The sequence below is a fragment of the Amyelois transitella genome, chromosome 10, assembly GCF_032362555.1.
Source record: "Amyelois transitella isolate CPQ chromosome 10, ilAmyTran1.1, whole genome shotgun sequence".
Taxonomy (NCBI): domain Eukaryota; kingdom Metazoa; phylum Arthropoda; class Insecta; order Lepidoptera; family Pyralidae; genus Amyelois; species Amyelois transitella.
The window spans coordinates 10817587-10844272 of NC_083513.1; the positions used below are offsets into that span (position 1 = coordinate 10817587).

Below are 26686 nucleotides of genomic sequence, written 5' to 3' on the forward strand. Positions count from 1 at the left end.
ACACTTAGGCTATCAGACATGACATATACAAGTTTATAGCTGCTAAAGTTTACACCTACAAAAAGAACACAGTTTTTCGCAAAGCTCCACAATATTTTTTTCCGAGATGAAAATGTCCTTCTCCAGACTCTTAATTATAAACATACATACAATACATACATAAAAACCACGCCTCTTTCCCTCTTAATTATATATATGCAAAATTTAAAGACGATTTGTTCGTAAATAACGAGTGAAGAGACTTACTTTCGCATTTGTTATATAAGTTGCAATGGAATAATACTATCGAATTGGACTTGCCTGTAATTTTATTGTAAGAACTTACGTTATAACCGAACGTACCAAGAATAAGTTACGTTCGTTTAGGCACATTTCCAATGTTTCCAATATGGAAAGCCTCCAAGTAGTGAAAATGTACGTACAATCAACAGCATCTCAACCTACCCAAGTTCATTGTAAACTCGCCTGTATAACCGCGCATTGAGTTCCATAATAAGAAGGTTAACTTGATATGCAGTTGACTGTACCTTGTATTTACCTAGTGACACCTCACAAAAAACATCTTCCTGTATACAGGGTGACTTTTAATTCAACTGCATAAATGTAACTGTTAAGTGTACTCATCTAAAGGATATTCAAAAACGTTAAAAGAAAATTATCGGTTCATATTTCAGAAAGTACGAAAAAAATAAAAGTATCAAAATCCACAATCCTAAATACGTCATATCACCGCGGCCGGCGGAAAAGCGACGCGTAAGATTCAGAGGCCAACGACACAATTCATTCAGCTGAGCGATCTCGACAACTCTGTACTTTACTTGATCTTGATACTAGAAAAATAATTTATTTTTCAGACATTTATTTACATGTTTAGTTTTAATTTCTTTTTGTAGTATTGGTTTATATTAAAGCGTGTGACTTAGTTTTTGAGGGTTTTTAAATGTGAAAATGATGACGTTTAATTAAAATAAAAATAGGCTCAAACGGCACAGAAGCATGGGTATAGTCTATGTTTAAATGGATGCAGTTGTTTTAAATGAATAATTAAGGACGTCCTGGTAAAGGGTCAGGTCAAAAGTACCCGAAACCGCCGAGCTTGCATGAAGAGAGTTGTGAATGTGGATGAAGCAAAGGAAATATGCAGAGATCGTGGCAAGTGGAAAGAGGTAGTCTCTGCCTACCCCTCCGGGAAAGAGGCGTGATTTTATGTATGTATGTATGTATGTTTTAAATGTCACCCTGTATAAATTAACTATAATGTCACAATACTGTGCAATTGTATACCAAGGCTGGTGTTTTTGTTGGATGAAGTTATCGAGAAAAATTTAGATAAGTGAGTTTTTATGATATAAGAACGCGAGGGACGCCAGTTTATCTGGCAAACGTTAAAGAACAGCACGACGGTAAGGTGAATAACTTGTTTATTATTATAGTTATTATCTATAATTAATATTATAAAGCTAAAGAGTTTGTTTGTATGAACGCGCTAATCTCAGGAACTACTGGTCCGAATTGAAAAATTCTTTTTGCGTTGATTATACCATTTATCGAGGAAGGCTTTAGGCTATATAACACGCTGCGACTATTAGGAGTGAAGAAATAATGGAAAATGTGAAAAAAAAGCGGGGAAAATTATTTGAGGATTTAAAATAATTCATCCTTGAGGGCTTCAATGATGCCCAAAACAACTATTCCACGCGGACGAAGTCGCGGGCACAGCTACTGAGTAATAAATACGTCATAGAAATTTAATTATTCTGTTTATTGATTTCTTAGTATTTGACAGAAACATTATTCACGTAATGTTCTGTATCGTTGCGTGTTTCAGTTGCATTTTGTTGCTTTTTTTTAACCCGACTGCGACTAAAGAAAAGTTATTTTTAATTTTGATTGCTTCTATAGTGCTATATAGAAGCCATCAAAATTAAATATGAAGTAAATCCCAGTTAACTTCATTGTACCCTTTATAAAGACTCTCATTTTGCTCCATTAAAACACACTTAGCTAATAACGTTATCATTCAAAACCACATAGACTTTGTTCAATAGATAACCGTCCATTACAGAGGAACCTAGATACTCCAAAAACCAAGATGACCATTGACATGTACTACACTACTGGGTCGCCGCCATGCATCCTGGTGTCCATGGTGGCTTCCGCATTAGATGTACCCCTGAATCTGAAGCTGGTGGACGTCATCGCTGGAGAACAGTACAATCCAGAATTTTTGAAGGTAATCGAGTTGTGCCGTGTGGTTCCCGGCACCAATACAAAAAAAGAATAGGACAACTCCATCTCTTTCCCATGGATGTCGTGAAAGGCGACTAAGGGATAGGCTTACAAACTTCAGATTCTTTTTTTAGGCGATTGGCTGTCAACCTGTCACTATTTCGATCTCAATTATATCGGTAATGGGAGCAAGCAAAGACATAAAATAGAGTTTAAATAAAATATAAAAGTAAGATTAGATAAGTATACATAAATATTTTCCACAGAAATCACATTTATCAAATTTCGATACTTTTGTTCTTTATATCTCCTATATAATATAAAATACAAATATATACGGGACAAATTACACTGACTGAGTTAGCCTCGAAGTAAGTTCGAGACTTGTATTACGAGATACCAACTCAACGATACTAAGTATATTTTATAATAAATACTTATGAAATAAAGTTCGTTTCTCATCATGCCCTGGCCGGGATTCGAACCCGGGACCCTCGGTGTCACAGACAAGTGCACTACTGCTGCGCCACAGAGACCGTCATATTTTTTCTTAGGTACCTACAGTTTTAGTTTTGAACTGATTGGAAAAATAAATACTTTAAAAGAGTATTTTAGATTGATTTAGTATCTTATAATTGCAGTTAAACCCGCAACACGTTGTGCCAACTATAGTGGACGGAGACTTGGTCATGTGGGAGTCCCGGGCCATCAGCCGGTACCTGGTGAACCGGTACGGCAAGGGGAGCTCGCTATACCCTGAGGATCCGAAGACCAGGGCACGCGTGGATCAGCTGTTGGACTTCGATGTTGGAGTTTTGTACCTTAGGTTCGCAGATTATTTTGTAAGTTTTCACATTTTTTGTTTTTTTATTTTTATATAAACGATTTTAGTATAATAATTTTATTATGGAGGCCCTATACAAGGAAATGTCAAATTAACTATTAAGATTTCTGTTGGTTAAAACATTATATTATCTTTTACTTAATTGTCTTTTGTTTTTAGTTGTTTTTTAGTTTTGTTCTATCTTTAGTTTTTTTGTTATACGTTCTTTGATCGCTGTAAGTCTTCCGAAAAAAACCAAACTCCTTATTTCAAACCATCAGACGGGTCATCTTTGATCTAAACCATATATTGTATATCCGTGAAATTTTCTACTTTTTATCCGAGTGGTAGCCAGAGACTATGTACATCCATTCATTTATTATAAAAATATACCAACTCATGTTATATTTTCAGTACCCCCCTATACTGTATGGAGCAAAAACTGATCCAGCTTTACTGAAGAAGTTGCAAGAAGCACTCCAGCTCTTCAACGTATTACTGGAGGGACGCAAGTTTGCTGCTGCCTCCGATCTGACCTTAGCTGACCTAGCGTTGGTTGCCACAGTGTCGACTATTGAAATATCCGACATAGATTTGAACCCATATCCTAATATCCAAAGGTACATACATACATATGGTCACGTCCATATCCCATGCGGGGTAGACAGAGCCAACAGTCTTGAAGACTAAATGGCCACGTTCAGCTATTTGGCTTAATGATATAATTGAGATTCAAATAGTGACAGGTTGCTGGCCCATCGCCTAAAAGAAGAAACCCAAGTTTATACGAGTAAGCCTATTCCTTAGTCGCCTTTTACGATATCCATGGGAAAGAGATGGAGTGGTCCTATTCTTTTTTGTATTGGTGCCGGGAACCACACGGCAAATATCCAAAGGTTAGTGGAAAATTAATAATTCTGCAGATAGAGTTTAGAATCTTCTTTCTCCTCCTGACTTTTAACGGTTGCATCCTTACTCTTTTAGAGAGGAGCCCGGGGTATGCCTTTGACCATGGGACCTATATTAGGTGAGTCAGGTTTTTACACGAAGCGACTCCTATCTGACACCTAACCCTTATCGGATCGATCATGGTTCCACACCCAGATGCCTGAAGTGCAGGTTTCCTCACGACGATTTCTCTCACCGTTAGAACATCGGTTAGTATTCAAAGGAATTCAAACTAATATACGTTTACATAACTTCGAAAATAGTCCTTGGTACATGGTCGAGGTGGGATTTGAACTTGTGTCTTTATGCGCATTACGCATTTTAACCGAGCTCCTTGCCGATTTGACCAACGACGTTCTCCTTTAATCGATAGAGTTTCCAAAAAGATAGATAATTCCCATTTCGTTTACAAGTATAATCGTAATAAATATATGTAGGTACCACTGCGCGGCACCATTTTGTGAGCTGACCTAATTTAGGACGATATGTCATAGGCACGATATAGGTACAAAAACGCAAATTTTTTACATCTTTATCCATTATGGGTTAGACAGAGCCGGCAGTCACAAGATTCGAAGGCCACGTTTGAGATTCAGTGACAGTGTATTCGCGGTATTTATCCGTTGTCTCAAATGAAAAACTCATTGTTTAACTGCATGAATTTGTGCTGCTTTTTCTCTCGCATAATAATAATTGTTTAAATGTTTTTTATTATTCTTTACAGATGGTATAAGTTGGTGAAATCTACAGCTAAAGACTACGAAGAAATTAACGGCAACGGTGTGAAGATTTTCAAGGAAATTTTCGACAACCTTAAAGCTAAGATAAAACACTGAATAGTAATATTATTAATGTTAATCGTTCATGTTAAGTTTTAATTTTAGCCCAAAAATCGTACCTGTGAATTGTGAGGTATTAAAGATCCTTTTATTTTTCCGGCACAGAATACCTAATATGTGCTTCCCTAATTAAAAGTATCATAGCATTCATGTTCGTATATTTCATTTTTTTTTTATATTTTATAATAAATGTAACAAGACAATAAACACACATCTTTTTATTTAGTACACCCTCAATTTTAGAATACTTTTACCCGCGTCTTCGACCGCGTGAATTTAGGGCCATCTACAAAATGCATGAATTTAGCGCCACTTGTAACGAATAAAGGTTTTTCGCAAATACCACGGGAACTATAGATTTTAACGGGATGAACAACACCAACACAAAATTATAACATAAGTAGGTATAAAGAAGATATCACACTCCCCTCTTTTTGATGTCTTGAATTTTTAAGCAAAGCATTTCTCATTATCGAGTAGACTTTGCCAAAAAAAAACCAACACAAGTTTCAAGGCAAGCCGGATAACTTATCAACTGTAGCCACGTCGACACAACACAACGTTAGTGTCATTTCGAAAGGCCCAGAGACTGACGTGAGTTAATTTTATTTTCTTTTATTTATATTATCATTGTTTTGATAATTTATTTCCGATTTCATGTAGTTTTTTGTTTTGACATATAAAAATGGTTAAATGGTCACTTTTTTGTTTAAAACGTGGTTGATTTTATAATATTTAGTGTGTAGGTAAAAGACTCTTTTATAAAAACAATCAAGCATTGGAGTCTCTAATTAAACTATTGGCTATTATACCTGCCTAGATAATAAGCATTATAGGTGTATTTTATTAAGTTTTTTCCCCAATGATGATATACAAAGCTGCACATTATAGATAGGTACTACTATAGGTACTTATTCGATAATATTTACAATTATTAGGTATGTCATTTAAGCGATGATTGTCATTTATTTTTTGTTAGGATCGTCTTATCTATACTAATATTATAAAGCTGAAGCGTTTGTTTGTTTTAACGCGCTAATCTAGTTCGAATTAAAAAATTATTTTTGTGTTGAATAGACCACTTATCGAGGAAGGCTTTAGGCTATATAACACGCTGCAACTATAAGGAGCAAAGAAATAATGGAAAATGTATAAAAATAACGGGGTAAATTATTCATCCTTGAGGGCTTTAGGTAATGATGCCAAAAATAACTATGACGAAGTCGCGAGCACAGCTAGTTGTACTATATGACCTTCATATAATATAAATTTTCTTGATAGCTTACATTTTTATCAAAGTCTAAGCCTACCTAAGTAGATTCCTAAAATGTTAATGTTCAAATTATGATAAAATCGGTTGGCCAAGTAAAATAAATACCTTTTTGCATTTCAAATTAGGTTTATTTTGTACATTCCTATACGTAGCTACCTACTCTACAGGAGTTACCACACACACACACACAATCACGTCCACATCCCTTGCGGGGTAGACAGAGCCAACAGTCTTAAAAAGACTAATAGGCCACGTTCAGCTGTTTGGCTTAATGATAGAATTGAGATTCAAATAGTGACAGGTTGCTAGTCTTTCGCCTAAAATTTTTAAGCTTTTACGACCATGATCTTGGATTGATCCAGGTTTTTGCACGAAGAGACTCCCATATGACCTCCCCACATTTTTTGGTGAACCTAACTCATATTGGATCATAGTAACACTTCAGTAGCCTTAAATGTATCTATAGATTTCCATGTAGCCTGTTTTTTTGTAAAAGGCGACTAAGGGATCGGCTTACTTGGGATTCTTCTTTTAGACGATGGGCTTGCAACCTATCACTATTTGAGTCTCAATTCTATCATTTACCCGAAGTACTGAGCGTAGCCTGTCGGTATTTTCAAGACTGTTAGCTTTGTCTTTCCCGCAAGGGATATAGACATGATTATATGTATATATGTTTTCTCTTATTGTAAGAGCATCGGTTAGCACTCAAACTAATGTACATAATACAGGAAATAGTAATTGGTTCGTGCTAGGATTTTAAACCCACACGCATTGTTAAATCCTAGCATTGAGCACCTTTCGACTACTGACGCTCTCCATTTCTAACGCTCTTAGAGGATCTTCTTACATTGCTGAGGTTTTTGACAAAGGGGCTTTTGTTTCATATAGGAATTTATGAAATAAAACACATTCGATCTTCGGTTGCATGATGACGCCATCCCAAATTGTTTTACTATATTCCCGCTACAAACTGTTTTATTCTCTCTCTTGACAATGACATTGACACTCATAGATAATTAATCATATGACACAGCTTTAAACCAGTATCTTTGACAGCTGACAGCGAGATGCCAATAGACCTGTATTACACGGATGGGTCAGCGCCGTGCCGCCTGGTTCTGCTGGTGGCTGCAGCTTTGGACGTCCATCTCAACCTGATGCCCGTGGACTTGAGGGCCGGAGAACAGTTCACACCTGAATTCTTAAAGGTCTCAATGGACTTTTTTTAATAAGTATATTTTGCTGTGTGGTTCCCGGCACCAATTAAAAAAAAAAAAAAAAAAAAAAAAAGAATAGGATTTTTCCTTCTCTTTCCCATGGATGTCGTTAAAGGCGACTAAGGGATGGGCTTATAAATTTTGAGATTCTTCTTTTAGACGACGGGCTAGCAACATGTCACTATTTGAATCATAATTCTATCTTAACGCTAAATAGCCTGAACGTGGTCTATCAGTTTTTTCGAGACCCTTGGCTCTGTCTACCCCGCAAGGGACGTGATTATTATAGACGTGATTATAATGTATATATGATTTTTTTTTATTTATTAAATAATGTATCCCGAATTCTATGGATGATCTCTTGTTCATCTTGTCAATAATTTACCTTTCTAGTTAAATCCCCAACACACGGTGCCGACCATAGTTGACGGTGAGTTCTCTCTGTGGGAATCACGAGCCATCAGCAGATACCTGGTGAACCAGTATGGCAAGGGAAGCTCACTATACCCTGAAGACCCGAAGGCTCGAGCCCTAGTAGACCAGAGGCTGGATTTCGACCTTGGGGTTTTGTACCCTAGGTTCGCAAATTATTTTGTAAGTAGAAATCCTCGAAATCACACGCATTTGAAATTATTTACGAATACAGTTGATTGATTACATTTTTTCGATAATTAAATTATTAGTTTATCTGACTGAATCAAAACTTTAAACCCCATGAAGAACCTTATCATAATCATAACCTTCATAAAATCTATTTTAACAAAAAATCTTTCAACACGTTTGTTTGCCAGATAATTGAAAATAAGCATCTTGTGACCTCCAGAACTAATTATTTACGGAATTTTTCCACCAAATAAATCTAGAGATCGATTCTATTGATGATGTTACTGTTAGAGTGTGTATCGAAACGTAGTGTCAAAATTTGAACTTCCTACATTTGAAAATAGAATAAAATCCGTCTGTTGCGAACGTTGCTGTGCCCATAACCACTTAAAAGGCGCCTTTTAAAGGCGTGTAGCCTTTTAAATGGTTATGGGCCCAGCACGCTTCTACTGTGTTTTGATAATTGTAATATATCGTACGATTATTCCAGTATCCAACCTTATTCGGGGGTACAAAAGCCGACGAAGCACAGCATAAGAAGCTGGAAGAAGCCCTGGTCTTCCTCAACACGTTCCTGGCAGACCAGACCTACGCCGCTGGGCCACAGCTGACGCTAGCAGACCTGAGTTTGGTCGCCACGGTGTCAACGATAGATGTTGCTGGTATTTCATTGGAGCAATACCCTAATGTTGTGAAGTGAGTTTACTTTTTGTTTCAGTTAATTTAACAAATTTCTTGGCAGTACAGTGAGGCAATGCCTGAGAAAATGGTCGTTCCTTTAGCTCGAGAGATATGTATCTAATGTTTTCATGTATTACGAAATAAGGTATATTTTAGTAGGTTGATAAACGTGCGATTATTTCTTTAGGCGATGGGCTAACAATCTGTTACTATTTGAATCTTTATTCTCAAAATAAAATCTGTCATTAAGCCAAACAGCTGAACGGGGCCTATTGGTATTTTCGAGACTGCTGGCTATATCTACCCCTGAAAGGATATAGACGTGATTATATGTATGTTAACTGAACGGTTCATCGAAATTATACCAAGATATATTTATCCACAGAAATCTATTTAATAATATTTGTTTTTATTATGAGTTCTGTGTTTGAAGCTAAAAATCTAACAATTGCTTGGGAGTTTATTCTAAAAAGGTTAGTGAAGTAGAATTGGAAAGACAGCAGTGTCATCTGCCATTGTCGGGTCTATCACAGTGATACTTATTGCCGACGCTCTAACACATCAACTATATGTGTAAGATTACATACATACATACATAAAATCACGCCTCTTTCCCGGAGGGGTAGGCAGAGACTACCTCTTTCTACTTGCCACGATCTCTGCATACTTCCTTCGCTTCATCCACATTCATAACTCTCTTTATACAAGCTGTAAGACGTAAGATTATCTAAAATCTAATATATAAGATTATCTGTGTGTAAGATTATCTAAAATTAATAATTTTCTCAGGTGGTACGATTTGGTCAAGTCGACCGCTAAGAACTACGAGAAGGCGAACGGGAAAGGTGTGAAAATATTCAAGAATCTCGTTGATCAGCTTAAAGCCAAGACTGAACTGTGATATCTTTTATAATTTTAAATTGATTTATCTTTATATAGCTAGCTAGCTTTATATTTTTAAATTTTGAAGCATATAATTCTTTCCAAAAAAAAAAAGAAAATGGATCATTTTTATTTTGATTAAAACCATTGCTATCCGTAGGTAACAAGTCTGTCAACTTTTTCTTACTCATTTACAGAGCTAATTGCCAGCGTCATGCGTCTCTATAAAAATAAATAGTACCTAAAGTTTAAAAGCAATAAAAGTCAGTTGTAAGTTAAATATATTTATTTTGACTTAACAATTATCTTATGTTACTTAATTATAAGATTTAATCAACATCCAACAAGTAGATCATAAAATTTCTGACAAATTAGATCAAAATCTTTTGATGGTAGAACTTAAACTGTGTTGAGAAAATGACCACTTAGAAAGAGAAAGTATTAAGATTAAGATTTTAGAAAGAGAGATGATGATTGGATGCTTTTACTTCTTCATACTGTTGACCAGTGCTTTGAAGGCTTCCAAGCCCTTCTCATTAGCTTCTTGGTAGCCTGGGGCGGTCGACTTCACTGTTTCGTACCATCTGAAATAAAAGAAATTATGGCATTAAATTTCTCTAATATTGAGTTTTAGATTCTCAGAGATTTAATTCATAAATATCAAAAAATATTTATATTTCTGTGACACGATAATTCACTCATGTCATTAAAAGATTTGTTCGACGGTACAGATGTCCACAGAATTCGAAATAAGTCCTATATTATTCTGATTTTTACGCCGATGTAGAATAAAGGACGGATCTGCTTTGCTTCCGGATAAACAAGCTGGGTAAGGTTACCCATATAAACAGGTGTATATTTTAGGAACTTAACGCTTTACATGTATACCTAAATCACCCATACAAAACTCTCTCTTTGACCCTAAGCGATAAAAATAGTATCTCTTCCATCTTCTCACCAGTCACGACACAATCGAGCAGTTACATACATACATATGGTCACGTTTATATCCCTTGTGGGGTAGACAGAGCCAACAGTCTTGAAAAGACTGATAGGCCACGCTCAGCGCCTAAAAAACGAATCCCAAGTTTGTAAGCCTATCCCTTAGTCGCCTTTTACGACATACTTGGTAAAGAGATGGAGTGGTCCTATTATTTTTTGTACTGGTGCCGGGAACCACACGGCACTGCACAATCGAGCAGTTAATATCTAACAGTAAATAGGTTTATGTTTATTAAATACCTCTTGACATTGCTGTATTTCTTGAAGTCGATATCAGACGCTTCGAAGCTGGAGACGGAGGCGATGAGACTCAAGTCAGCGATGGTTAGGTTGGGGCCAGCAGAGAACTTCTGTCCTTCAAGGAATTGGTCGAACAGTTTCAGAGCCTCTTCGACTTTACCGGCCTTTTCTTTGTCGGCTGGTGCGTTGGCGAACACTTGTGGGTACTAGAAATGAATAAAAATTATTAATTATAATGATAAAGGAGACATACTGACTCATTTATTGCAGTAAAGTCCAAGCCATGAACGCTTTTCTTAGAATAATTTCTGTGGTAAAATTTTAACGACTTGCGTATTTTGGGATCCCTAAAGATTTTTAAGATTTGATTTAGCAAGTTTTTTATGTGAAAAAATATTTCGCAGAAGAAAAAATTCTGTAATTTCGGAACACTGATATAGTGATATGAGTTTTCATTTTTACGATCATATGAAATTTCTTCAAGTTCAGTAGGACCGGAAGACTTCTCACTAAATTCATCATCAGTGGATCAGTGTCACAAATCATCAACTAGACTTTAACTGCCCCAATTACAGAGAAAAAAATATATAAGTATACCAATAACAGGTAAAAAATCTATAGGATACTTACAAAGTAATCAGCGAATCTCTGATACAGTGTACCGATATCGAAGTACAGCCGCTGGTCGACCAGAGCCCTGGCCTTGGGGTCGGCAGGGTACAGAGGGCTGCCCTTGCCGTACTTGTTCGCCAGGTAGGCGATGATGGCCCGGGACTCCCAGATGGAGAAGCCATCGTCTACCAATGTGGGCACTGTGTGTTGGGGGTTAAGCTGGAGAGAAAAGTCATTGTTAAAGATTGTTTCTGAAAAGTGAAAAAAATGTAAAAGATTGTGCTGGCTCTATCTAGTCTGTATGTATATGATGAAGACGGTATCATACTAGTATAGATATGACTACATCAATTGTAAAGCTCAGAATACAATGAAATTAGGCGTGCAGTTATTCATAAACTTTACGCCTTCAGCAGGTGATCCTACTACTATTATAAAGGCGAAAGTTTGTATGGATGTATGGATGTTTGTTACTCTTTCACGCAAAAACTACTGAACCGATTACCATGAAATTTGGTATGTAGGTAGCTGAAGACCCAGAATAACACATAGGCTACTTTTTATCTCAGAGTTCCCACGGGATTGATAGGGTTTCCATGCGGACGAAGTCGCGGGCGGCCTCTAGTTATAAATAAACTAGCGACCCGCCCCGGCTTCGCACGGGTGCAAAATTATAAATGTTATTATACACATTAAAACCTTCCTCTTGAATCACTCTACCTGTTACAAAGAACCGCATCAAAATCCGTTGCGTAATTTTAAAGATTTAAGCATGCAGACAAACAGACTAAAATAGCGACTTTGTTTTATACTATCTAGTGATAAAAAAATATTTAGCATTCTGTCTTTAGCAAACCTCAATCTTGTTTGAAGCCAAAGTTGAGTTGAGAACGTAAAAGGACTCATACGCTTTGATTTGATCTGTCAGATGCATCTAATAAATATTGCATTTAAAATTTTCTGCGTCTACTAGAGGCATTTGGCTGAAGAGAAAGCTCATTTATATTGTTTATTGTATGTTTTCCTGTACAGATAGTAACGTTTACATATTCCTCCGTAATATCGGCGACATATCGAATATCGATCGAGTCCGGATGGCCCGCTCTGATAATATTTGATTGATTATTCCCAAATAGAAACAGTCGCACGCAGCTTTGATGACTCAGCTTTGATTGTGTAGTAATTAGAGTAGACATAGTTGCTGATATGGAAAATTTTCACAATAATCAGCATAGGTTTTCCTCAAAATTTCAATGTGATATGAATCCGACCAATTTAGATTTCTGTGGTCAATACACACATATTTTCTAATATTGTTACAAATACAAAGAGAGTGCCCATAGAAATCACAATAATTTGACTTTCATGAAATACCTAATTCTAAGGGTGTGCCATTAAAGTCACTCGGAAATAACATATATTCGTCAATTTTCACATAGCTATCTCACTTACCTACTTAAAAGTAATGCCTTAATGCATTCTACATAGTTCTACACTCAATATTTACATAACAAGCGTACAATGAGACACGTAATGATAAGATTGAAGTGTTTTCGCTAAGTTCGTCGCCCCGGAGTTAAGCCGGCAACAATTACTTTCGTAATTTCGTAACGAACCGGTCTTTTGGGATTGTGCGTGCTACAATTTCCAGCGTTGAATATTTCGTCGTTGGATTCTTATTTCTGTCACTGCTGTTTGTCATCGTCATTAAAAAAATTTATACCTACTTATACTTGTAACTTTATGAATAAAAAAGACTTATCTCGTAAAGATTCCTCTATAAATATTAATGAAGGAATTTATATAACTATAAATATTCAATCTTGATACAAATATTCAATCGTGTGTAAGAAAATGTAATCATTCACACAACAATAGGGTTGTAAGTATTCTACGGTTGTATTGTATTATTATTGACATCTCTTAAACTGTATGTGGCTTAAATTTATTAATTCGTTGGGGGATTATTGATAAATGAGAAATAAAAATATCCACATGATATTGATAACATATCAAGAAAATAATTGGATATTTTTATAAAACAAAATGATATGATAATGTAAGAGACAGTAAAGTAGGTTATAGATAAGAGTAATCACTAAGCGAAGTTTAATTAAGGTAGGTAGGTACAGTAAAATCAATATGACTCCTATATTGGAAGAACTCCTAAATTAGAAAATCTACGTCATTAACATACGATAGGAAAATAATTAATTGTTGAAGTCGTAAAGTTGAATAATACTTTAGGACAAGAGCCTCATCGTCTCAAATTGCTAATAGCATGAAACAGATTAGGTACACCGCGTGTCTTTCCCGGAGGGCTAGTCAGGGACTTCATATTTACACTAGCAATGATCCCTCACTTAATACCTACTTCTTTTGAATTAACTCCTTTTACTTTATTTATAGGTATTTTTTTTTATTTTATATACAGGTAGAATATAAATGTAGTTCTAAAAATTATATTTTTTTCCACTTCATACCTATTACTTTTGGATTTCTGTGTCTTACTGCCTAAAGAACAAAATCACTAACAAATAAAATTGCATTTAACTTCCTAAATCTTAGTGAAAATTAAATTTTATATAAAATAGCTACTTTTCAATTAAATGAATAGTAGGTAGCTGAGAAGTATCTGGCAATTAAGATTTCCAGATTACTTTATGACATTCCTTTGGGTCAAAGTGACCAACTTTGAAATTGAATTTTGTATTTTATTCTATTTTTAGTAAGTAAGTATATATCTTTTTATTTTCACATTATTCGATTCGAATAGTTCGTCCGAATAGATATATTCAAATAGATAAATCTCGTACTTTGTTAGACAACGGTTATGGCGGCATGGGTACAAACAAATTCCCTTGAAAGTTCAACGACCTTACTAACTGCAGAATTACATCATCCCAATCTGATTCAGCCTTGACAACTGCTAAGGCTTTAAGTGGCTTAAAACTATGGTTGTAAAGTTGAAATTTATGCGTCCCCTCGTTGTAAATACTACTTTCTGGTATAATATTAATGACGGGAACTGCTGGCCGAGTGCCATAGATTCTTAGGTGAAGTACCTACTTCGTTTAGTCTAGGAAAAACTATTAGAATTTAAGAGAGAAACAGTCTAAGAGTTAGACTTAGGTATACATTCTTTTGAAATAATATGTTTATAGACAACATGATAGGCTACCTTATGTGAAAATAAGTCTTCTTTTGGGCGATGGTGATGATTGTATGTATGTATGTGATAGTAATATCAGAAATTCTAAATCTGTGGTGTGGTAGGTCCAGCTAACTTTACTATCAAACGTATTCTGAACCGTTAATATGTTTAAATCTTAATCGACTAACTTATCTACTACTTTTTTCCTGTGGAACGGACACCGGGTCTACATGAAAACAGTGCAGAAATCATAATAATATTTATTAGATTTCTGTGGGCAAGTATCAACATGTCTTTTTTTTGTATACTATCATAGCTTAGAAGTTCCATGTAGGTACATACAGTAATTAAAATTGAGTATATTTTCTACACATATTTATCCTGTGTAGGTATGTTTTCAAATAAACACACATTAATTGGATAGATTCAGCTACAACAAAAACAAACGGAAAACGGATTCTGTAAAGGACGTGTTCTTCTAGCCTCTAATTATATTTTCCTGTTCGAATTCTAATTTTAATAGTTATTTAATTATGTACCTATATTGGTTATTTTTTTTACTTAAGTTCGTAGGTACCTACCTTATATTTTTATTCCGCCTTACAAGCTCTATATTTAGAATATATTTTGGAATTTATAATTTTTCCAATCATAAACAGAACTTTTTAAATGTTTAAGTTATTTTCAATTTATTTTTCTTTTAATCATCATCTATTAATTACACGTTTAAGTTTTAAATTTACTTCTTAGTGATGAATTTCACAAATGTTTGTGAAAAAATTATAAATTCCAGAATTTTGTGGTATGTACCACAAAATTTTTGATGCTTTTATTACATCATATAAAAGTTCCTTCTTCATTACTCAGTCACCAATTAAAGTCAAGTCAAACATCGTTTTAAACGTTAAGTATCAGCGACCAACCTTCAAATATTCCGGTTTAAGATGTTCTCCATGATGAAGGTCCACCAGCTTGAGGTTCAGGTTGACGTTGAGGGCCTTCGCCGCCAGCAGCACGGCGCGGCAGGGGGCTGAACCGGGAACGTAGTACAGATCTGGCATGGTTCTGGAGGAAGAATTGAAGAATTCGTTCACTGGCCTGATTGATTTGTTCGTTTACTGCAATTAGCAACTTCAAGAAGTCTGTTGAGAGAGTTTTGAGAACGGTAGGCATGAGGTGAGGAGCGGGTATTCCACAGAAATCGAAATTTTTTTTTTGTGTGTTGTATTGCAGTGTGGCCCCGGCATTAATAGATAAAAAAGAATAGGACATACTTCCCATGGATAACGTAAAATGCGACTTAGGGATAGGCTTATACAATTGCGATTCTTCTTTTAGGCGACGGGCTTACGGCCTGTTACTAAATGAATCTCAATTCTATCATCAAGCCATAAAGCTGAACGTGGCCTATCACTCTTTTCAAGACTGTTGACTCTATCTACCGCGTAAGGGCACCGGATACCGCATAAAGACTTGATTATATAAACGAATGAGGGTAACCCAAAATCAGAAGATCTTTAATTTTTTTTTTATAATTGTGAACATGCACAAGTACTTAAAGAATAAAATTGGTTGTATTTAGAAAAAATGCGTGAAAATCAACGAGAAATTTCTATTGGATCGTTGGATATGGTCACTTCGTCCATTTAAGAAACGGTAGCAACGGTAATTACTCGCACCAGGAAATCCATTAGTCATTTCATATCGAATTGATTGATTAGTGAGGGGTAGACGGTAGAATTAGCCTTCAAACATAATGGCTTCGACTATTGTGTTTAACGACGTGTCAGGGCAGGACCAGTAGTTATAGAATTGTTTTGTGCAGAGCAAAAGTTCATTGCGGGGTTCTTTGCTCTGTGCTTTGACATTTCAACTCTTATTGTGATTCTAAATTCAAAAGTTATTAATCAAATTCCTGGTTAGTGAATGTAGGTCATCGAATGCCCTTGCGTATTCAAATTAAAATTATAATAGGTTGTCATTATCAGTCCTGGTGTTTGTCATTCTTTAGAAGGACCCCGGGGTCCACCTGTGACTTTTCCGGGAGCGAGATGAACAGACAAGCACACGAAAAGACTTCCGTCTGACCACCATAACACTTTCTTACCTTGCTTGGTAATGCTATTTACCTAAATATAATACGGGACAAATTCCATAGATTGCAAGCCATAAAGGCCGCGTGGTTCCCGGCGCCAATAGAAAAAAGAATAGGCCCACTCCATCTCTTTCCCATGAATGTAGTAAAAGGCGACTAAGGGATAGGCTTACAAACTTGGGATTCCTCTTTTAGGCGATGGGCCAGCAACGTGTCACTATTTGAATCTCAATTCTATCACTAAGTCAAACAACTGAGCGTGGCCTATCAGTCTTTTCAAGACTGTTGGCTCTGTCTACTCCGCAAGGAATATGGACGTGATTGTATGTATGAGCAAGCCATATAGTTTTACTGTAAGCAAGTTGCCTGAAAATGTGCGGGTTTCTCACGATGTTTATTTATAATCATGAAGGTATTATACGAGTAGTTCAGGTACTTAACAGCGTTCAATAACCGCTTAGCATGCAATCATTCTACAACTTATTTGAGCTTGACCTAAATACTTAAATTCCTATTGAAAATAAATCCCAAACCAATAAATTTTCTGTCTGACACAACGGTTAGCCCTTTAAAGTACTTACTCGTTCCCGCGGGAATTTTGTTGCGTAGAGAGAAATTCGCCGTTAGACCTCCCGCCTTATTTTTACAAGATGTGGTTTTGTTAGGAAATTTTTTGCGAGATCAAGAAAATTATTAATCCATAACATTTCTTTTAGAAAATGTTAAAATTTTTAATGATAAAATATTTGTTGCCAAACTATTGCACTGATAAGTGATCGATAAATGCAGATACCTATAAGTATTTATTGTCTGAATTAAAACAATGTATTCTCTCGTCCAATGCTACAGTGCAGTTTGTTACCGCTTCTTCTGCACTGACGCTTTGGAAGCGGCAGTAAATTTAGTTTTAAGTAATTTAATTGACGTTTACCAGTGCTGTGAAAGAAAAGATATGACAATAATTGAATGATGTTGAAATGTCCCATAATAATAAATGAAATTTTAGAATTTTAATTGATATTTTATTTGATCTTAACATTTTCTTCCCTCATAACCCTTAGAAATATGCTAACGCCAGAAAGATGATGATATTTTTCAATAAGTACTCATACATACAATACCTACTTACTTTCAATTTTATTTAAGCAGTCAATTTATGTTACATGCCTACGTTACTTTTTTTTTATAAATAAAAGTGAAAAAAAAAAACACTTCCTAGTTAATACCGGCACCAAAACCGCTGGCACTCAAAGGCGTCCAAGGCCGACGGAAGGTCGTGACTCGCAAAAAAGCTAGGACAAAAACAAATTTGATGTGAATATTTACAGCCAAGTATTCAAATTCAAAATCTTTATTGCATATTATAAAGTACATCAGTTGAATTTCAGTTACTGCTTATAATAATAAATAGGTACAATATAAACCCTGTTGAGCATCGTAATTTTGAAATAATATGGAACGGCGGGCAGGTTTATGTCGACATTATGATGAATTTAACAAAAAAAAAATATAGACATGTCCGAAAATTTTGTCATCATTCCAAAACCACAGAATTCCCTATACTTAGGTACAATTACTAACGACCCTTATTCATACCGGAACTATCGTAAAATCAATTAAAAATATTGTCCGTTTCATCATAATCACTTTGACGTTAGTCCCTACTCTCTGGGAAAATAAGTTGAAAATTCCCTTATTTATGTCAAACATAAATCGGCCCTTAGCGTTTTTTTTTTTTATTTAATTATTAGATATCTAATTATTTTCGACATTATTTTAACAGGGAAGGACTGGTACACAATTTATTTTAATTTAAGATCCTTTTTTAAATTTTATAATTTAAGTTTTACGTAAGTAGGCACGGTTATATACTCTTTAGGTAGACAAGTTATGAGAATCTATTCTTCATAAATTTAAAATCTTGTTAATGAATAAAAAAAAGTCATGCAAGAAAAAAAAACATAGGATTTCTTGATTCGATTGGTTTGTGCTATGCTGTTGTATACTTAATAAATTACTGCTTCAACCTTGGCTTGAAGTCTTGATAATCATCGTGAATTGGCATGTGATTCATACACAGCTGGTTTTTTTTCTAGAAGTGTATATTTGTAGTGTTTACTTAGGGTTTATGGTAGAACACCTTATTAACTAGTTTTTGTATCAGAATCTGAAAATCAGCGTTAACTCGAAATATTGTGTATCATGTTATCACGCAAGCTAAGGCTTACTCTTGTATAAATTTATTAATACTTTCGTAGTGGAAAATAATTGAATATATTTTTATTTATAGAAAGAAATTATTTGGACATTAAAACCTTCCTACATAATACAAAACAAATTGTACTTAACTATATTTAGATACTTTTAAGTTGTCGGGAAAATAACGCACTCTTTTTTTCAATTAACAATTATTCAATCTTTCTGCATGACCTAGTTTTGTTCACTTTACAGTACTGAAATTAAAAAATTATTTTAAAATGAAAAAGTAATATTTGTGTTTACATACATAAAGTCCTCTATTATTCCAATTTCTATGTCTGTACCAAATTTTCGTAGGCTTGCGAGTTTAACACACTACATAGTTACATTTAACTGGTTCACTTGTTACCTTTCACTTCAAGTTTTGAAATAATTAGCAGTAAAAAAACACCCACGCTTTGTTTTGTAAGACGTTATATCTAGAGTTTGTCTGTTAACATAATTAACAGTCCGTGTTTATAGGTACTGTGTATTTTTAAGTTAGAAGATTGAAGTCTGAAAACTTTATCTTCTTTAAGAAATAAGTGACTAACGACATTTTACATGATACGGACCTCTTTAGTGTGTAAAGATGACTATATATTGGGTACCAGGATATAAGAAGAATTAAAAAAAATGTGATTGTTTAACTTACATACACAAAATATTGAATTCATAATTTTATAAGTAAATGTAATCAAGATTTATTTAGCGTAACACACTTTTGAATCAAGACCATGTTTTTTTAACATTTATAGTGGGAAAAACCCAACTATCATAGCCGGTTGCCGGCCACATCATTTCCTAAATTCCATAAGTATGATATTTTTTAAACTGGCTGAAAAGGTTGACACTTTAAAAAAAACCGAATTATTAAAAAAAAATACTTACGGTTCTAAATTTGAACTTGTTTTCGGTAAATTAAAACAGCGTTGATCCGGCACGACTTTCGTCACGGAGTGAGGTGAAGCAATAACTGATGGAGGAGGGACGCGGTCCTTTTTATACATACATCGTATCAAGATGTAGTCAACAAAACCTCAGTAAGTAGTAGCTCTTGAATTTTCCTGTTCAGTCATATTTTTTACACTCAACATGACCAAACAAAATATTTGATAAAACTGTAAATGTAGCGTCATATAATAATGATAAGACCACTAGTATGTTTAAAAAAATATACCTAAAACTTTATTATACCTACACTTTATGCCCCGGGGATAGCACTATGAGTAATTTTGCTATAAATTAATGATGGCGCGTGGAAACATAAAATATAGGTCTATGATTTATTTTTAATATAGATAAAGACCTAAGTAAATGAGGTCCTTTTCTAATTTTAATAGCAAAAGCTTCTTTCGAAATATTCATTTTTAGAAGGCGTTTACTCTTATTCTTATTTAGTGTTTCCTTCCTTTGCATTTATATTATTTCCTTTGTAATTCTATGCCGGTTGCGGCAATCATAGCACTCGAATGGAAAAGCGGGGTATACAGAGTCAAATGCATACCATGGCGTAGCCATTTTATCTTTTGTAGTCTACCTACCTACCTCGAGATTCAGAACTCTAAAGGAAAGGTTGACTAAGTCCAATATTGTATAAAATGTCGTAAGGTAGGTACCTTACGACATTTTACACAATATCTTCAAAGGTTGACTGGAAGAGTTTGCATTAGCGATAAGTTTTAAATCTTACAATCTACTATAATCCGATTTTGAAAATATATCTATACTATTTCATATATACTCATGATTAGGTATGTTCTCATGAATATTGCCTGCTCACCAATTTCATCGCTTAAACTTCTCTAGCCGGAGTGCCGGAGACTGGGTGACTAATATTGTCCATATCCAAAGGTTTTGTTTGTCATGGTTCCCAGTAGTATAGAATGACTTAACATCGCTTGCCCGTGAATGGCGCAAGGCAATTAAGAGAATACCCACATCCATCAAGCTATTAACTTGGTCGGGTGGAAAAGTCAACCAAGACAAGTCTTTTTGTTATTGGGCTAGCAGCACTAACTCTGAATTTCAGTGGCCTTCGAGTTTTGTGACTGGTGTCTTTATTTACCCCGTAGGAGATAAGAATCCTTATAAACTGTAGGTATGTGTGTGTTTAAAAGTATCAAATTTAAAATTTTATCCATCTCTTTCCCATGGCTGTCGTAAAAGGCGACTAAGGGATAGGCTTACAAACTTGGGATTCTTGTTTTATGCGATGGGCTAGCAAACAGTCACTATTTGAATCTCAATTCTATCATTAAGCCAAATAGCTGAACGTGGCCATTCAGTCTTTTCAAGACTGTTGGCTCTGTTTACCCCGCAAGGGATATAGACGTGACCACATATGTATGTATGTTAAAATTTTAGTTATCTCCGGACACAAATTTGAATTAAAACACATCACATTCTCGATTCATCAATATGCTCTATCAATGCGCTTTCACTCTAGTACATTCGCCGAAATTCGGTCTTCCTTCACCATTTTCGACTCCTACAACTTTTTAACGGCTCGACCAATTCTGATCAAACATATCTAAGAAAACGCGCACATAAATCACTTTTAATGAAAAAATTAATTAAATCAAAATGCTTTACCGATTTGTGAGCTATGATGCCACAGACAGACAGACACGTCCAACTGAAAACACCCATCTTTTTCCATCGGTGTTTAAAAAGGAAACAACGAAGACCAAAATTTTATTTAACATATTTATTTGTGCCTTAAACAGATATCTTACTGTAAACGCTAAGTTACAAAGGTCTTCGAAGCAGATCTTCAAATTTCGGAAAACATTACATCATCAAATTAAGGACGTCCTGGTAAAGGGTCAGGTCAAAAGTACCCGAAACCGCCGAGCTCGCATGAAGAGAGTAATGAATGTGGATAACGCGAGGGAAGTATGCAGAGATCGCGGAAAGAGGTAGTCTCTGCGAACCCCTCCGGGAAAGAGGCGTGATTTTATGTATGTAATACATCAACAATTTTTGATGATGACACAAACGGTGTTAGTAAGCGGTGATTCGAGAAAGCTGGACATAGGTGGTGTTACTTCTTCATGCTGTTGACCAGAGTCTTGAAAGCGTCCACACCCTTCTCGTTGGCTTCTTGGTAACCTGGTGCGGTAGCTCTCACTGTTTCGTACCATCTGGAATAGCAGGAATTGTGTTTTGAATTGTTCCATACATAATTATACATATAATCACGTCTATATCCTTTGAGGGGTAGACAGAGCATATAGTGTTGAAAAGACTGATATGCCACGTTCAGCTGTTGGGCTTAACGATAGAATTGAGATTCAAATAGTGACATGTTGCTAGCCCATCGGCTTAAAGAAGAATACCAAGTTTATAAGCTTATCCCTTAGTCGCCTTTTACGAGCCTTGTGGCTCCCGGCAGTAATAAAAAAAACATAAACATAGAATTTTTCCATGGAAATTGAATATCAATGTTTACGTAGACATCTTGCTGTGAATCATCTTGACGTTTAATTTGATACTTTACAGAATGGATTATCTGTCTTTGCATATCTATCTTTACCAATATTTCAGATATGTAGGTACCTATATGCATTATCTATAAATATGCAACTTAGATTAATCATACGACGAAGCACATTAAAATATAAAATCGTAAAAGAGATTTCGCATTGCATACAGGTACATAGGTACCAAATTACTAAGTTATATTAACATGACTTTCAGGTAGTTACGTATAATGACGTTAAATCATTGTGTACTAAAATGGTGAGATCCATACTCCAATAAAAAATACATAAAATCAAGCCTCTTTCCCTGAGGGGTAGGCAGATACTACATCTTTCCACTTGCCACGATCTCTGCACACTTCTCCGCTTCATCCACATTCATAACTCTCTTCATGCAAGCTCGGCGGTTTCGGGTACTTTTGACCTGACCCTTTACCAGGACGTCCTTAATTTGATCAAGATACGTTCGTCTAGGTCTTCCCACTCCGACCTTTCCCTCCACACATTCCTTGTTTATCTGCGTAGTCAACCTGCTTTCATTCATCCTCTCCACATGACCAAACCATCTCAACATACCCTTTCCTATTCATTTTACTACATCTTCTTTCACATCACAACATTCCCTTATCACGCTGTTTGTTATCCGTAGAAAATCAAAAGTAGTATCACCTCTTGATATTATTGTATTTCTTGAAGTCGATGTCTGATGCCTCAAAACTAGACACGGTGGCGACGAGACTTAAATCAGCGATGGTCAGGTTGGGGCCGGCTGAGAACTTCTGTCCATCCAAGAAGTGGTCCAACAATTTTAAGGACTCTTCAACTTTGGCGGCTTTTTCTTTGTCGGCTGGCGCTCCACCGAACACTTGGGGGTACTGGACAATATGGAAGTATAAAAAGTAAAGAACGAAAATAAAAAGGCTGGTTCTGTTAAACACGCAACAGAGTAAAAACTAATCAACTAATTTGTATACTATCTAGTAACAAGTAAGTTAGGATTTTTTCAAATTGATTTGACACGAATCTATACTAATATTACCTATAAAGCTGAAGAGTTTGTTTATTTGTTTGTTTGTTTGAACGCGCTAATCTCAGGAACTACTGGTTTGAAATGAGAAAATCTTGGTTGAATAGACGATTTATCGAGGAAGGCTTTAGGCTATATTAGATCACGCTGCAACTAAAATGGAATAAGAAGCAAAAAAAAATGGAAAATGTAAAAAAAAATCCGGGATAATTATTCATCCTAGAGAGCTTCAATGATGCCCAAGAAAACTTTTCCACGCGGACGAAGTCGCGGGCACAGCTACATAGTTCAGTATACTCACAAAGTAATCAGCAAATCTCTGATACAGCGTGCCGATATCGAAGTGCAGCCGTTGATCAACCAAGGCCCTCGCTTTCGGCTCCTCAGGGTACAGGGGACTGCCTTTGCCGTACTTGTTCACCAGGTAAGCGATGATGGCGCGGGATTCCCACAAGACGAAGCCGTCGTCCACCAATGTAGGCACCATGTGTTGGGGGTTGAGCTGGTGAGAAGAAATTTTATTTATAAAATATATGTACATACGTACATATGGTCACGTCATGCGGGGTAGACAGAGCCAACAGTCTTGTAAAGAGTGAAAGGCCTGGTTCAGCTGTTTGGCTTAATGATAGAATTGAGATTCAAATAGTGACAGGTTGCTAGCCGATCGCCTAAAAATAATAATTTCGTAACGGCTGCAGGTAGGTATCGTGTATGAATCATTCATACCCATAGTCATCCATCACGACACGACCCTTAACTATGCATTGATAACTTAAAAAGTATTGATCGCAAGGGATATAGACGTGACCTTATGTATGTATGTATGTATGTACAAACCTTCAAAAATTCCGGTTTAAGATGATCTCCCCGCTGAAGGTCCACCAGCTTGAGGTTCAGGTTGATGTTGAGAGCTCTCGCTGTCAGCAGGACCGCGCGGCAGGGCGCTGACCCGGGCATTTGGTATAGGTCTGGCATTGTTCTGTGAAAAAAGACTAATAACAATGTGATGAATCTAGAAAGATACCTAATAAAAAAAACAATAATGAAATAAATAAATTTTCCTTACTTAAGTTAAACAAAATAAAAAAAAAACAAATTTAGTATTGAGAGTAGAAAATCGCTTGATTGACCTAATTTATTTAAAATAGAAAATGCAAAGATGAGAGAGATAAAGATTAAATTGTTAGATTTGATTGCCGAGAACTTAATAATAAAAATTTATAATGTGATAAACTCACAAAAGTTTTCTTACGTTCTTAAATTATATCAAAATTTATTTTATATTTAATTTTTCAAAAATATAAGAAGTGAAATAAACGTAACCATTACAGTTGCTCAATTAAAAAAAAATATCATAGCAAAACTGTCATCCCAAAGTTCGAAATCTAGTTAACACATTTAAAAAAAGAACCGTTTAAGAATTTACATTATTTTAAAACGGCATTTAAATACCTATGTATTTTAAACTTACGTTTCTAATTTTCAACTAGTTTTCAGTTAATAAAGACTGTGGCACACCACGTGTATCGTCACGGAGTGAGATAAGGGAATAACCGCAAGAGGAGGAACTCGCACCTTTTATAGTTTACGTATCAAGATGCAGACAAAACCTCGTAGAACCATTGAGTTTTCCCGCCGAATTATATTTAATATAATATATTTTTAAAACAAAACGGTGATAAACAAAAACAAAAATACATACTTTTTTGATAAAGGTATCCTGTTACTTATATATCCCTAAATGATAAGGTCTTTATGACAAGATCTACCTAATATTACTTCGAGACTAACTCAATCTGTGTAATTTGTCCCGTATACATATTTATACATATATATTTATAATATATACCTAATATACCTGTGTTTATTGGTAAAAAATAATAAAAATAGTACTTGGATGATTTTTCGTACATCTAAGTAAGTAGTCAGGCATATTTATTTTGGATCAATTCCTTCTTCTATCCTATCTAGTACCTGATAAATTGAAATCTTACATGTACCAATTAGGTATGTCTGCGTTATACTTAGGTTCCAAGGTACATTAGTTTGATTGCTATTGCTAAACCATACTTTTATGAAGGGAGAAATCATCGTGAGGAAATCTGCACATTCAGCCACCAACCATGATCTCTGTAAACATTGTAGAGAACCTCCGCAACGCGGGAAACTTCGTGTAAAAATCTGACATAGTCATTGGCAGACCTTGGACGAAAGCAGGTCTACATAACTTCTGCTTGTATGCCCTACCTAGGTATCTATACAGGGTTATTTTCAGTTATGTAAAATCCTTTATAACAAGTGAATTAGTACATCAAAATGAACAACTTTTTTATGAGACCAACGAACTAAGAAAATGGGAAAATATAGTCAGCTGTTTCATGAATATATTTATGCATCCTGTTCGTGCGTGCACTTTTTGTAAAAAGTAGCTGATATTTTCGCGACTTCCAGGTTGGTCGGTAAAGTTATCTTCTATCTACTTATCAGTTTGATCTGTATTGATTCATCTGTTTAAAGGGAAGTAAACTAAAAATAACCACTGCAGTCATTTGGATAAAGAATGTTGTAATTTAAACGGTTATTCCGTTACTTCAACCGAAAATTCAAAGATATAGAAAAAAATCAGTGTAAAAATACCTACTTTTAGTGGTGTACTCATTATTTGTAAAATATTTATGTCAATGTTTTTTCTAACTTGTAAACAATAGTCTTCAAACTGGACTGGGCAGCAGACACATGTCGACCTTCCCGGGGCCAATGCCTTCTGGATCTCAGGTGACACCCGACCTCAGCCCGAAGGAAGACCGCAATCAGCGTCCGTGACGACAACAAAACACAGGGCAAGGGAACCGAGTTACGCTGTTCTGTCACAATAGATTTAAAAAAAAACTGTTAAGTACTTACATAGTTGCAATAGAAAAAAAAAATTGAACGTTAACCACACGTGTAAGACAAGGACGGAAGAGGCATTTGTTTCTTACGCGCCTCTTCTATAGAGAATCGAGTCAATCTGTGATAGAAAATGTACAGTCAACAGCATAAGTTCCTGCTTAGCACTCTGACGCAGCAATAGAAGCGAATGTGGTGTTGGGTATGTTGATATGCCGTTAACTGTACAGTGAACGGGGCGTATGCAATCCATTTGTAGAACACTTACTACGCTAACTTTTGGTCGCGACTCTTCCAGCGTAAAATGTTCTAGTGTTTTATGATTCGCGCGGGAATTTCGTGAATTCTTTCAGCGCTTCCTGATACAAATCCTGTTTTTGGCGATGAGTAGCATTTTGCTTTTATACGAGTACTATATGCTGCCATATAATCGTACCCGCAGA

The 26686-nt window shown here is 35.5% G+C and overlaps 3 protein-coding genes across 6 annotated transcripts; 1 reads left to right on the forward strand and 2 right to left on the reverse strand.

Moving 5' to 3' along the window:
* The first annotated feature begins 1277 nt into the window (after positions 1-1277).
* Positions 1278-10946, forward strand: LOC106139573 (glutathione S-transferase domain-containing protein DDB_G0274223-like). Its single transcript, XM_060946280.1, has 9 exons — positions 1278-1408; positions 2066-2233; positions 2871-3071; positions 3467-3672; positions 4725-4829; positions 7149-7323; positions 7726-7926; positions 8426-8631; positions 9406-10946. The coding sequence occupies exons 2-9, from the start codon at positions 2093-2095 to the stop codon at positions 9515-9517; spliced, it is 1347 nt and encodes a 448-aa protein (XP_060802263.1). The 5' UTR covers positions 1278-1408; positions 2066-2092; the 3' UTR covers positions 9518-10946.
* On the reverse strand, positions 9767-19890 carry LOC106139582 (glutathione S-transferase 1-1). 2 transcript variants are annotated; one of them, XM_060946174.1, is made up of 6 exons: positions 19731-19792; positions 17818-17893; positions 15430-15571; positions 11371-11571; positions 10741-10946; positions 9767-10082 (listed from the first exon to the last, which is right to left on the reverse strand). In XM_060946174.1, the coding sequence occupies exons 3-6, from the start codon at positions 15565-15567 to the stop codon at positions 9983-9985; spliced, it is 645 nt and encodes a 214-aa protein (XP_060802157.1). In that variant the 5' UTR covers positions 15568-15571; positions 17818-17893; positions 19731-19792; the 3' UTR covers positions 9767-9982. The 2 variants fall into 2 exon arrangements, with proteins under 2 accessions (XP_060802157.1, XP_060802156.1); XM_060946173.1 differs by lacking the exon at positions 17818-17893 and having other exon boundaries at positions 19731-19890.
* A 1644-nt stretch (positions 19891-21534) lies between these two features.
* LOC106139583 (glutathione S-transferase 1-1) lies at positions 21535-26123 on the reverse strand. 3 transcript variants are annotated; one of them, XM_060946390.1, is made up of 5 exons: positions 26050-26123; positions 24192-24333; positions 23653-23853; positions 22994-23199; positions 21535-21985 (listed from the first exon to the last, which is right to left on the reverse strand). In XM_060946390.1, exons 2-5 carry the CDS (start codon positions 24327-24329, stop codon positions 21886-21888), a joined length of 645 nt encoding a protein of 214 aa, XP_060802373.1. In that variant the 5' UTR covers positions 24330-24333; positions 26050-26123; the 3' UTR covers positions 21535-21885. The 3 variants fall into 3 exon arrangements, with proteins under 3 accessions (XP_060802373.1, XP_060802372.1, XP_013196509.2); XM_060946389.1 differs by lacking the exon at positions 26050-26123 and adding an exon at positions 24826-24915; XM_013341055.2 differs by lacking the exon at positions 26050-26123 and adding an exon at positions 24826-24912 and having other exon boundaries at positions 24192-24346.
* Positions 26124-26686: the final 563 nt, after the last annotated feature.